Source organism: Carcharodon carcharias, chromosome 14 (assembly GCF_017639515.1).
Source record: "Carcharodon carcharias isolate sCarCar2 chromosome 14, sCarCar2.pri, whole genome shotgun sequence".
Lineage (NCBI taxonomy): Eukaryota > Metazoa > Chordata > Chondrichthyes > Lamniformes > Lamnidae > Carcharodon > Carcharodon carcharias.
In genome coordinates this window covers 2077161-2090610 of record NC_054480.1, presented here as the reverse complement: position 1 = coordinate 2090610, position 13450 = coordinate 2077161, and the positions used below count along the sequence as shown (strand labels likewise).

Below are 13450 nucleotides of genomic sequence, written 5' to 3'. Positions count from 1 at the left end.
TGCTAAGGGCAAGAAGTCACTTGTAGGAGTAGTGTAAAGGCCGGCTAATTGTAATTCCACAGTAGGTCATAGTATAAAAGAAGAGATAATGGGAGCTTGTCAGAAAGGTACAGCATTGTGGGATTTTAATCTACATATCGGGCAGAATTTTGCCCTCGGATGGCACATGGGCTCCACCGGTTTGGCGGTGGACGGGCAGCTGACCCCCGCCAATGAAATGGGGCCCACCGCCATTTTAATTGGGCCAATTAAGGTCCGCTCAGCGGCATCCCTGACAGGAAGTGCTACGCCTGGGGGGGGGGGGGAATCCCCAGCTGTCAAAGAGTGCGCTCCCACTTCTCCCTGAGGCAAAGTCCTGTCTCAGGGAGAATAGTGACAGTGGAAAAAACTTTAAAAATACAAACGTTAAAAAATTATGAACATGTGCCCCTCCTGTGACGATGTCACACGAGATGGGACATGTTAATAAAGAACACATAAACTTTATTAATTTTGTACAAAACGATCATGAAACTTTATCCTGCCAGTGGATGAAGTTTCATGAATAATCTGGAGCCCGCTGGAGCTCCTGGCTTGCCCGCTAGCCTTAAGATTGGCTGGTCAGGTCTTTAAGTACTTTAACTAGCCTGTCAATGGCTTCAATTGGCCATTGACAGGTCGGCGGGCGGACAGCTGATTTCCCTGTCTGCCCGCTTCCTAAAAATTTAAATGGACCAAGATGACGTCGGGGATTCTTCCCGATGTCATTTTCCCCTCGGCGACCGGGCCCCGCCCCCAAATCAGCGAGGGGAAAATCCTGGCCATAGACTGGAAAAATCAGGTGGGCAAAGGTAGCAAAGGTGAGGCATTTATAGAATGTTTTCAGAATTTTTATTTTAGAACAGCACATTCTGGAGCCAGTCAGAGAGCAGGCTATACTAGACCTGGTATTGATACAACAAGATAGGATTAATTGATAACCTCATCGTGAAGGCAGCCCCATGTAGCAGCAATCATAATATGATTGAATTTTACATTAACCTTGAGGGAGAAAAGGCCAGCATATTAAATTTAAATAGGGCAGTTATGAGGGCATGAAAGCAGAGCCTGATGAACTGGCAAATGAGGTTAAGGGATAGGTTAATAGAGGTTCAGTGGCAGACATTTAAAGGGATCTTTCAGAATACACAGAATAGATACATTCCAATGAGAGAGAAACAGTCCAAGGGGAGGGCCCACAATCCGTGGTTAGCTAAAAAAGTTAAAGACAGTGTCAAACTTAAAGAAAAAGCCTATAACTACACAAAGACAGGTGGCAGGTCAGAAGATTGGAAAGAATATAAAGAACAGCAAAGAATGACAGAAAGATTAATAAGGAGGGCAAAATTAAGAGTACGAAAGAAAGCTAGCTAGCTAGTAACATAAAGATGGATAGTAAGAGTTTCTATAGATAATTAAATAGGAAAACAGTTTACAAAGTGAGCATTGGTCCTTTAGAAAGTGCATCTGGGGAATTGATAAATGGAAAGTAGGGAGGTGGCAGATGAATTAACAGGTATTTTGCTTCAGTCTTCACTATAGAGGACAGAAGTAACATCCCAGAATTAGCTGTAAATCAGGAAATGGAAGGGAGAGGGGAACTCAGGAAAATTACAATTACCAGGGAAGTGGTATTGAGCAAATTGTTGGGGCTGTGGGCTGGTAAACCCCAGGTCCGGATGGACTTCACCCTAAGGTCTTGAAAGAAGTGGCTAGTGAGATAGTTGATGCACTGGGTTTAATTCTCCAAAATTCCTTAGATTCAGGCAAGGTCCCATTAGATTGGAAAATAGCAAATATAACTCCTTTATTCAAACAGGGAGGGAGACAGAAAGCAGGAAACTACAGGCCAGTTAGCCTAACATCTGTCATAGGGAAAATGTTAGAAGCTCTTATTAAAGAAGCTATAGTGGGCACTTCGAAAATTTCATGGCAATCAGGGAGAGTTAACATGATTTTGTGAAAGGGAAATCATGCTTAACCAATTTATTGGAGTTCTTTGAAGAAGTCACATGTGCTTTGGATAAAGGGGAACCGGTGGATGTACTGTACTTAGATTTCCAGAAGCCATTTGATAAAGTGCTACATCAAAAGTTATTGTAGAAAATAAAAGCTCAGGTTATAAGGGGTAACATGCTGTCATGGATAGGAAACTGGCTAGCTAATGGGAAGCACAGCGTTGGCATAAATAGGTCATTTTCTGGTTGGCAAGATGAGATGAGTGTTGTGCCACAGGGATTAATGCTGAGGCCTCATCTTTTTATAATTTGTATAAATGACTTGGATGAAGGGACCAAAGGAATGGTTGCTAAAATTGCTGACAACACAAAGATAGATAGGAAAGTAAATTGTTAAGAGGATGTAAGGAGGCTACAAAGGGACATAGATAGGTTGAAGGAGTTCCCCAGGGGTCAGTGTTGGGACTCTTGCTCTTCCTGATAGATATTAATGACCTAGACTATGGTGTGCAGGGCATGATTTCAAAAGTTGCAGATGATTCAAAGATTTAAAATGTTGTCAACTGTGATGAGGATAATCTTGAACTTCGAAAGGACATAAACATGTTGTGAATTGGGCAAAAAAGTAGCAGATGAAGTTCAATGCAGAGAAGTGTGAGGTGATCCATTTTGGCAGGAAAAATATGGTGAGATGGTATAAAATAAAGGGAGAGACTCTAAAGAAGGTGCAGGAACAGAGAGACTTCAGTGTATTTGTACATAGGTCATTGAAGATAGCAGGGCATGTTAAGAGAGCAGTTAATAAAGCATATAGTATCTTGGGCTTTATTAATAGGGGCATTGAGTGCAAGAGTAAGGAGGTCATGTTGAACTTGTATGAGACACTAGTTAGGCCTCATCTGGAGAACTAGAATCAGTTCTGGGGAAGGATGAGAAAGCTTTGGAGAGAGTACAGAGGAGATTCACAAGAATGATTCCAACAATAAAGAACTGTAGCTATGATGATAGATTGGAGAGGTTGGGACTGTTTTCCTTGGAGAAAAGAAGGCTGAGAGGGGACTTGGTAGAGGTATTCAAGATCCTGAGGGTATGGGCAGGGTAAACAGTGAGAAACTGTCCCTATTCAAGACAGTATCAAGAACTAGAGGGCACAGATTCAAGATAATCGGCGAAAGGAGTAAATGTGATGTGAGGAAAAATTTTTCCACCCAGAGGGTGGTTGGAGTTTGGAATGAACTCCCTGAAAGGGTGGTGGAGGCAGGTTTGATCGAGGTATTCAAAATGGAATTGGATTGCTACCTGAAAAGAAATAGTGTGCAAGGTTACATGGATAGGGCAGGGGAGTGGGACTAGGTGGAATGCTCTTTCAGAGAGCCGGTGCAGACTCGATGAGCTGAATGGCTTCCTTCTGCACTGTAAATATTCTGTGAGTGGGCAATGATCTAGCAAATGTAATATAATGGGTGCAAATATGAAATTGTCCGTTTTGGCATTAAAAATAAAAAAGAAGCATATTATTTCAATGGTGAAAGATTGCAGATCTCTGAAATTTAGAGAGATCAGTGTATCCTAGTGCACGAATCATAAAGGGCTAGCATGCAGGTACAGCAAGTAATTAGGAAAGCTAAGAGAATGTTATCAATTATTGTGAGGGGAATTGATTACCAAAGTAGGGAGTTTATGCTTCAGTTGTACAAGGCATTGGTGAGACCACATCTGGAGTATTGCGTACAGTACTTGTCTCCTTACTTAAGGAAAGATATAAATACATTAGAAGCAGTTCACAGAAGGTTTCCCAGTCTAATACCAGGAATGGGCAGGTTGTCGTATGAGGAAAGGTTGGACAAGTTAGGCTTGTATCCCCTGGAGTTTAGAAGAGTAAGAGGCGACTTGATTGAAACCTTTAAGATCCTGAGGGGTTTTGACAGGGTGCATATGGAGAGGATGTTTCCTCTTGAGGGAGATCTAGAACTAGGGGCTACTGTTTAAAAATAAGAGGTCGCTCATTTAAGACAGAGATGAGAAATAATTTCTGTCAGAGGGTTGAGAAACTTTGGAACCCTTCCTCAAAAGGCAGTGAAAGCTTAGTCTTTGAATATTTTTAAGGCAGAGCTAGATAGATTCTTGATTAATAAGGGGTTATTGGAGGTAGGCAGGGAGGTGGGGTTGAGGTTACAATCAGACCAGCCATGATCTTATTGGATGGCGGAGCAGGCTTGAAGGGCCAAGTGGCCCACTCCTGTACCTCATTCGTATGTTCGTTTATAGGTAGTTGTCGACCCTCCTTGTCATTTAAACAGTTAATGTAAAATGATACACTAAAACAGAGAGCGCTGATTTTCCTAATCTTTGTTCCTGAGACTGCCCATTCAATGGATTTAAAAGTTGGGGAAAAAGGAAAAGAGGGTGAGTAGGCAGAAAAGAGACCTGTTACGCCAAACCCCTAATGCTGGTCCATTGTTTCTAAGAGGGACAGAGATGGACCTGTGCCTATAACACACAAAAAGTCATTACTGACATGATAATGAGTGGTCCTGGCCTGCGACATCCTTCGTGGCAATGGGGTGCCTAGATACTGAGCTCTCCAATAGGCCTGTGGAAAGCATTTTCCAGGAACCCCTTTATGATCACAACAACTTGCATTTATATAGCATCTTTAATGCAGTAAAACATCCCAATGTGCTACACAGGAGTGTTTGGCCACTTTAACAATAATTTGTACAGTGCAACCTTGAGTCCCGGGATGAGTAGGGGTCGGGGAGATGGTGATGGCAGTAAGCTGAGGACCTTAAAGGTACATACAAAGTTCTTCAGTACACACCCAGTGGCTCTTTGGGCCTGGAGCTTTCAGCTGAACTTTCTACCTGCATCTGCCAGGTAGGTGGGTGCAGGTTTGTGGTACGGGAGCACCCAGGCACAAATAGAAGTTTAGGGCGAGAAATTCAGGAACACCTAGACCTGGATTCATGCTCCAATCCAGTGCTGGGGATCCCACTCATCTAGAATCCCAACTAATCTGAATTTGCATCAGTATAGTAAATAGGGTTGCAGTTGAGTGTTTGAAAACTCACCTTTCTGAAGAACAATGCCAGTGAACCAGTCTTCTTCGGTTTATTGACTGCTACTACCTGAGGCTCCTGTACTGTTCCAATTCCCATTCGTTTTGGAGAAGAGTTGATTAAAGTCTGGGCAGAGAGGGGGACTTGAATGGTTTCTTCTACAACTTGTGCTTGTGGGGATACATTCATCTGGAGTGGGATGAAGGTGATCCCCCCAGTCTCATTTGCAATACCTGAAAAATAAACAGCAAACAAAATTCCACCTCAGTAACAGGGTCATTGAGGGTGCCTCCATTATAAACAGGGTCATTGAGGATGCCTCCATTATAAACAGAGTAATTTGAAATGGTGCACCCAAGTGCCTGACAGTGTACTCAAAATTTAAGGAGAAATAATGCAGACACAAACAAACTAACCTTGCACAGGTATAGCTAGTGTTTGACCATTGGTTGCTGTTACAGTAGCTGTTGCCATGGTTACTACAGTCTGCCCAGGAGAGAGGGTAATGTTTTCATTGGCTATACTTTGTGCCTGAATAATCCTCAGCCCAGCTGACTGGGTGACATTGATCTTATTCTGTGCAATATTCACATGAGTGTCCATTGAATTGTCATCACCAAAGAGTCTTCTTTTAGCACTTCCCGCAGAGGGAGAGGTGAACCGATCATGGACGGACAGCGGTGACGCCGGAGGAGGAATATCTGTAAAAATGTGAATTGGCAAACAATAAACAATGATTATCATCAAACCAATAATGTCTTTCCAGCCCCTGCCAAAGTCACATTTCAGACATCAGTTCTGCCTATTGCTGCTTGTGGTTGTTAGGCTCTCTTTTTGAAATGTGTGATATTTCTAAATATTGAAGTGGAGAGAGACTTGGTGTATTGGGACAAGAGACGCCGAGTTATTATGTCAGTAAAGCAAACAATTAGGAAGGCAAATGACATATTCACCTTTATTGCAAAGGCTTTGCAGTAGAAGAATAACAAAGTTGTGCTACAATTGTATAGGGTCTTGGTGAAACCACACCTGGAATATGTCCGCCGATGCTGCCAGACCTGCTGAGTTTTTCCAGGTAATTCTGTTTTTGTTCTGGAATACTGTGCACAGTTTCGGTCTCCATATTTGAAGAAGCACTGATTTGCATCGGAAGCGGTACAGCAAAGATTCACTAGATTGGTCCTTGGGATAAGAGGCTGAGTCAATGATGAGAGGCTGAGTAAATTGGGCCTATACTCTCTGGAGTTTAGAAGAATGAGAGGTGATCTCATTGAAACCTACAGGAACACAATAGGAGCATGAACCTGCTCCGCCATTCAATATGATCATGGCTGATCTTGGGTTTCAGCTCCACTTTCCCACCCACTCCCCATATCCTTTGATTCCCTGGGAGACCAAAAATCTGTTTGTCTCAGACTTAAACGTATTCAACAATGAAGCATCCACAACCCTCTGGGGTAGAGAATTCCCAAGATTCACAACCTTTTGAGTGAAGTAATTTCTCCTCATATCAATCCTAAATGTCAAGTCCTTATCCTGAGATTGTGTACCCCATGTTTTACATCCCCCAACCAGTGGAAACAATCTCTCAGTATCTATCATGTCAACTCTTTCAAAATTTTGTATGTTACAAGAGATCGCCTCTCATTCTTCCAAACTCCGTAGAACATAGGCCCAATTTACTTAGCCTCGCATCATAGGACAACCCCCTCATTCCAGGGATCAATTTAGTGAACCTTCGCTGTAACACCTCCAATGCAAGTATATCCTTCCTTAAATATGGAGGCTAAAACTGCATAAGATTCTGAAGCGGCTTAACAGGATAGACAGTGAAGTTGTTTCTGTTCGTTGGTGAATCAAGAACACTGGGTCACAGTGTCAGAATAAGGAGCCGATCATTTAGGGCTGAGATGAGGAGGGCTGTGAATCTTTGGAATTCTCTGCCCCAGAGGGCTGTAGATGCTCCATCATTGAATAGTTTTAAGCCTGAGATGGTCTCTGAGGGAATCAAAGGATATGGAAAATGGGTGGGCAAGTGGAGTTGAGGCAGAAGATCAGCCATAATCATTTTGAATGACAGAGCAAACTTATTCTTTCATGGGATATGGGCAAGGCAGGCAAAGCCAATATTTGTTGTCCATCCCTAACTGCCCTTGAACGGAGTGGCTTACTAGGCCATTTCAGAGGGCAGTTAAGAGTCAAATACATTGCTGTAGCTCTGGAGTCACATGTAGGTCAGACCAGGTGAGGGTGGCAGATTTTCCTTCGCTAAGGGACATTAACGAGTCCGACAATGGGTGATATTTGTCATGGTCACCATTCAGGTTTGTATTTCAGATTTACTGATTGAATTTAAATTCCATCAGCTGCCACTGCCAAAGTATTAGCTGGATTACTAGTCTAGTGACATTATTAGTATGCCACCATCGCCCCAGCTCCTATTTCTTATGTTCTCATGGTGGTCTAGTACTTAAAAGCAATACCCTAGAGTTGGATCTCTCAGCATTCCCTGCACCTGGGTATCCAACTCTCCTACTTCATTCCATGAATTTTGGGAACTGCAGCCAGATTTGCCAGCTACCAGTAGATGTGGATACGAGCTAGAGTGCTGCTAGGAGGCTGGAACAGTGCTGTTCTCCTGAAATGTAAAACTCCTTCACAGAGCAAAGACAACCTGCACCACACAGTCAATGCGCCAGGTATATATTCTTCACTGAGTAGCTGCTTTAAACTGAAAATGTTTGGTTAAGCATTTGTGGCTTGTGCAATTTTTTTTCTTTAGCTTACAGGAGTTAATTTAAAACTTCTGTAGATGACAATAATGACCATGCAATGCTTGCACCTCTAAAAAGCTTATTTTTTATTCCTGAAATTTAAAGTTACATCAATAATTTAGAAGCAGGTGCAAAGCTAATAAGTGTAGGTCAGAATAATTAACTGCAGCAGCTATCGATCTACCACCTGCAACCATAAATCAGATGGAATCAAGTTATACTCCATTAAACTCATTCACAAAATATGCTGATTAAGCATTTTACCTACAATGCCAACAACATCTTACATTTATACTCCACATTTAACACACAAAAACATCTAAGGTACTTGAAGGGGGTAAGGAAAAAAAGGTGTCTGAGCGTAAAAGGATGTTAATTGAAATTAACAAAAGCTGGGTCAAAGAAGTGAGGTTTAAGAAATCTCTTGAAGGAATATTAAATGAAGAGGCAGAGAAATTTAGAGGGAATTGGAGAGCATGGGCCAAGGCATCTAAAATCATGGTCGCCAATGGTGGGATAAAGGTTGAGGGAATACACAAGTGCCTGTCAAGAACAGATCTCAGACAAGTAGTCTGACAGCATGGAGGCCGAGGGTGAGTTGAAGGAGACAGGGGAGAGGTAGAGCTGGAGGTCATCAGCTTACATATGGAATCTGATCCCTTTGGATGTCATCAAGAGAGTGTGTAGCCCAGGAGCAGCCAGCCAAGGATAGATTCTCCTGGCTTCCTAAGATGACTGGCAAGGGTGGGGAAAGAAGTCAACAGTAGAGATGTTGTGGCCATGATCTGATAGGTAAAAGCAGAAATAAGCAAAGCCATTAAGTGGAAAAATAAAGAAGATGCATTGGCTGAGGATGGTGTGATCAACCATGTCAAAGACTGCAGGGAAATCAAGAATTGGTCAGTCACAAATAATGAGAGAAATGAACATGGATCTGGAAGTGAGAAAATGTTCAATGATAGGGCAGGAAAAGGAGATTGAAAGTAGATATTGGTTTTCAATGACAGATGGGTTGAGCATGCTTTACTTGAGCAAGAATTAATGATGGCAGTTTTGAAAGAAGGGGAGACAGTGCCTGAGGAATGAACTTACCACGTTTGTTGAAGGTCCCAGCAATGTCTGTCCGGACTTCCTTTACTCGAGGGTGCATTATAGGAGACATTGGCATCATTGGCAGGTAGGTGGGACCTCCATTACCAGTTTCAAAGTTGGAAGGAAAGGTCACCTGAAAGCACAACTAGTTTTAGGACACATTCTGATAACCAATAATTGTTAAATAAAATAATGCTTTCCCACTCTATGTTACAATTGCAACATACATCAGAACTCCATGTGCAAAGTATATTCAATTCAATAGAGTGCGCAGGAAATTAGGAAATACTTCAAAAAGTCAAGAATTGTGCCATATAACAATTGAAGTCACAAAGTGCAGCATATAGGATGAGGAAGACGCTAAAGGTAGGATGTTGGGAAACTCCTGAGGTGATGATATAGGAAAGGGAAGAGACATTTGGACAGATCAGAATGGATCCATGCAAAGCCAGTTCCGTGCAGCAATATTACAGAGGTGGGTTATAGGGAGGCACATTATTTCCAATGTGCCACCCTCTTGCCCTATCACTTAAATGCTCTGTATCCTTTTGCCAGCTCCTTGTGTCATCCTCACAGCATATGTTCCCATATCGTTGTATCGTTAGCAAACTTGGATATATTACATTCAGAAAGAATTTATGCTACAGGATATCAAAGACTGTTACCAATGGTCAGGTGTCAAACAGTTCAGTACAGTATAGGGCATGTTTTCACCCAGTATGCAAACTGACCGTGGCTGGGCTTGAACCTACAATCGTCTGATAACATCATAACTAATATCAAAGTTAAAAGCAAAATACTGTGGATGCAGGAAATCTGAAACAAAAACCAAAATTGCTGGAAAGACTCAGCAAGTCCGACAGCATCCGCGGAGAGAAAGGCAGAGTTAATGTTTCGAGTCTATATGACTCTTCTTCAGAAGTAAAGAGAGGTAGAAATGTGGTGAAATATATACCATTTAAGGTGAAGCTGGATAGAAGGCCAGTGATGAGTGGAGGCAAAGGAGAGATTGACAAAGATGTCATAAGTAAAAGGTTGAATGGGTGTTGACGGTGGTGATACTGGCTAAAGGAAGTGCTAATAGTAACATTAGGAGTAGAAAGCAGGATGAGCAAGTGACAGACGGCCCTAGGTGGGGGTGAGGTGGGGGTGAGGGGACGGTGTGGGAGGAAATGTCAAAATAGGCTAAAAGGTGGGGATAAAACAATGTTTGGAAATAAATTTAAAAAATAACAACAGAAATAGGTAGGAAAAAAAAAATATAAAAAAATAAATATTTGAAAAAAGGGGGTGAGGATGGAGTTCATGATCTGAAGTTGTTGATCTCAATGTTAAGTCCAGAAGGCTGTAAATTGGAAGATGAGGTACTTTCCCCCAGTCTGCATTGAGCTTCACTGGAACATTGCAGCAGGCCAAGGATGGACATTTGGGCATGAGAGCAGGGTGGAGTGTTGAAACGGCAAGCGACAGGAAGGTCTGGGTCATGCTTGTGGACAGACCAAAGGTGTTCCGCAAAGTGGTCACCCAGTCTGCGTTTGGTCTCTCCAGGAGAGTGCATTGGGAGCAGTGAATGCAGTAGACAAGATTGAGGGAAGTGCAAGTGAAACGCTACTTCACCTGAGAGGAGTGTTTGGGCCCTTGGGTGATGAGGAGGGGGGAAGTAAAGGGGCAGGTGTTGCACCTTTGGCGATTGCATTGAGAGGTGCAGTGGGAGGAGGGTGAGGTGTAAGGGGTGATGGAGGAGTGGGCCAGGGTGTCCCGTCCTGTCGCTTGCCATTTTCAACACAGCACTCTGCTCTCATGCCTACATGTTGCCGGGTCTTAAGGAGTTGAGTCACAGGGAAAGATTAAATAGGTTAGGACTATATTCCTTGGAGCGAAGAAGAATGAGGGGAGATATGATAGAAGTTTACAAAATTATGTGGGGTATAGCCGGAGTAAATGCGAGTAGGCTCTTTCCACTTAGATTAGAAGAGATAAACATGAGAGGACATGGCTTTAGGGTGAAAGGGGAAAGGTTTAGGGGGAACATTAGGGGGAACTTCTTCAATCAGAGTGGTGAGAGTGTGGAACGAGCTACCATCTGACGTGGTAAATGCGGGCTCACTCTTAAGTTTTGAGAATAAATTAGATAGATACATGGATGGGAGAGGTCTGGAGGGTTATGGACTAGGTGCAGGTCATTGGGACTAGCGGAATAATATTTCGGCAAAGACTAGAAGGGCCTTTTTCTGTGCTGTAGTGTTCTATGGTTCTATGTCCATCCTTGGCCTGCTGCAATGTGCCAGTGAAGCTCAACACAAACTGGAGGAACAGCACCTCATCTTCCGATTAGGCACTTTACAGCCTTCTGGACTTAACATTGAGTTCAACAACTTCAGATCATGAACTCCCTCCTCACCCCTTTTTGATCCCCTTTTTTCAAATATTTATTTTAAAATTTTTGTATATATATTTTTCCCACCTATTTCTATTATTATTTTTAAAATTTATTTCCATTCATTGTTTAAGGGAGTTGGACAGGTGAAGCTGGATATCCCCACCCCATCCCCACTAGGGCCATCTGTCACTTCCTCATCCTGCTTTCTCTACTCCTAATATCACCATCAGCACCTTCTTTAGCCAGTATCACCACCGTCAACACCCACTCAACCTTTTGCTTATGACATCTTTGTCGATCTCTCCTTTGGACCTATCACTGGCCCTCTATCCAGCTCCAACTGTCCCACCCCTCCTTAAACCAGCTTATATTTCACCTCTTTTCTATTTTTCCTTAGTTCTGGTGAACAGTCATTCGGACTCAAAACGTTAAATGTGCTCCTCTCTGAAGATGCTGTCAGACCTGCTGAGTTTTTCCAGGTATTTTTGTTTCTGTTTTGGATTTTCAGCATCCGCAGTTTTTTGCTTTTCCCCTTAAACAGTATATATTTCACCACATTTCTACTTCTCTTTAGTTCTGAAGAAGAGTCATACGGAATCGAAATGTTAACTCTGTCTTTCTCTCCACGGATGCTGTCAGGCCTGCTGAGTTTTTCCAGCAATTTTTGTTAATACCAAAGTTAGATGCCTTTTCCAATAGGCTATGTCACAGAGTCATAAGAGCACATAAAGAGGCCATTTGGGCCATCTGTAGATCTGTGGGCCAGTCAGTCCCATTCACCAGTCCTATTCCTGTAGCCCTGCAAATTTATTTTCCTCATGTGTGCATCCAATTTCCTTTTGCCCGTGTCCGTTTCCACCACTCTTGTAGGGAGAGTTCCAGGTCATTGCCATTTACTGCATAAAAAAGTTCTTCCACACATCATCCCTGCATCTTTTGCCCAAAACATTAAATCGGTGCTCCCTGGTTCTTGTACCACTAACTAATGAGAACAACATTTCCTTGTCTACCTTACCTAAAACAGTCAATCTTGTACACCTTTATCAGATCTCTCCTCAACCGCCTTTGCTCCAAGGAGAACAATCCCAACTTCTCTAACTTAACCATGAAGCTAAAATCCCTCATCCCTGGAACTACTATGATAAATCTCCTCTGCAGCCCCTTAAGGATCCTCACATTCTTCCTAAGGTGTGGCGACCAGGATGTGGTCACTGATGAAGTATAATCTCTCTTTAGGTAAGGATACAGGAACTGTGAACAGTGAACTGTAAACAGTATTCTAGCCATGGTCTCACCAAAGATCTTTAAATATCAACAAGACTTCCTTACTGTTACATGCATCGCAGGAAAAGAGGAATGGTTTTGTGCTTGGAGCGGCAGCCAAGATACATAAATAGACTCTGAGAGAATCTCAGAATCATACAGCACAGAAGGAAACCATTAGGCCTGTCATATCTGTGCCGTTTCTTTGAAAGAGCAGTTGTGTTTAATCACGCATCCCCACTTTTTGTCTTGTAACCCTGTATGTTCCACATCCTCAAATACCTGTCAAGTCCCCTTTAAAATTATTTATGCAATCAGCATCGATCACCTTTTTGGGCAGTGTTCCAGATTCCAACAACAGTGAAAATTTGTCCTCTCATTTCCCCTCAAAACGTCTCATTATCTTGAAAACATCAAGTCAACTCTCAACCAATCTCTCTGTTCCTATCTCACCTCATAACTGAAGTTGCTCAAGCCTGGTAATCTCTATACTCATTCTAGATACGAGGTCAGATTCCACATGTAAGCTGTTGACACCTAGCTCTAGCTCTCCATCATCTTTTTCTTTCATTTACTGGATGTGGGCAACGCTGGCTACGCCAGCATTTATTGCCCATCCCTAATTGCCCTTGAGAAGACGGTGGTGAGCTGATTTCTTGAACCACTGCAGTCCCTGTGGTGTAGGTAGACCCACAGTGCTGTTAGGGAGGGATTCCAGGATTTTGGCCCAGCAACAGTGAAGGAACAGCGATATATTTCCAAGTCAGGATGGTGAGTGGCTTGGAGGGGAACTTCCAGGTGGTGGTGTTCCCATCTATCTGCTGCCCTTGTCCTTCTAGATGGTAACGGTCATGGGTTTGGAAGGTGCTGTCTATGGGGCCTTGGCGAGGTTCTGCAGTGCTTCTT

The 13450-nt window shown here is 42.8% G+C and overlaps 1 protein-coding gene across 9 annotated transcripts in view; it reads right to left on the bottom strand.

Moving 5' to 3' along the window:
* The window catches only part of rbl1 (retinoblastoma-like 1 (p107)), a 119697-nt gene that overhangs the window by 28455 nt on the left and 77792 nt on the right, over positions 1-13450 (bottom strand). For all 9 annotated transcript variants that reach the window (XM_041204572.1, XM_041204577.1, XM_041204574.1 and 6 more), the window contains exons 14-16: positions 8902-9034; positions 5452-5736; positions 5048-5268 (exon numbers count right to left, since the gene is read on the bottom strand). In XM_041204572.1, the coding sequence (XP_041060506.1) occupies positions 5048-5268; positions 5452-5736; positions 8902-9034 (639 nt within the window). The remainder of the gene's footprint in view (positions 1-5047; positions 5269-5451; positions 5737-8901; positions 9035-13450) is intronic.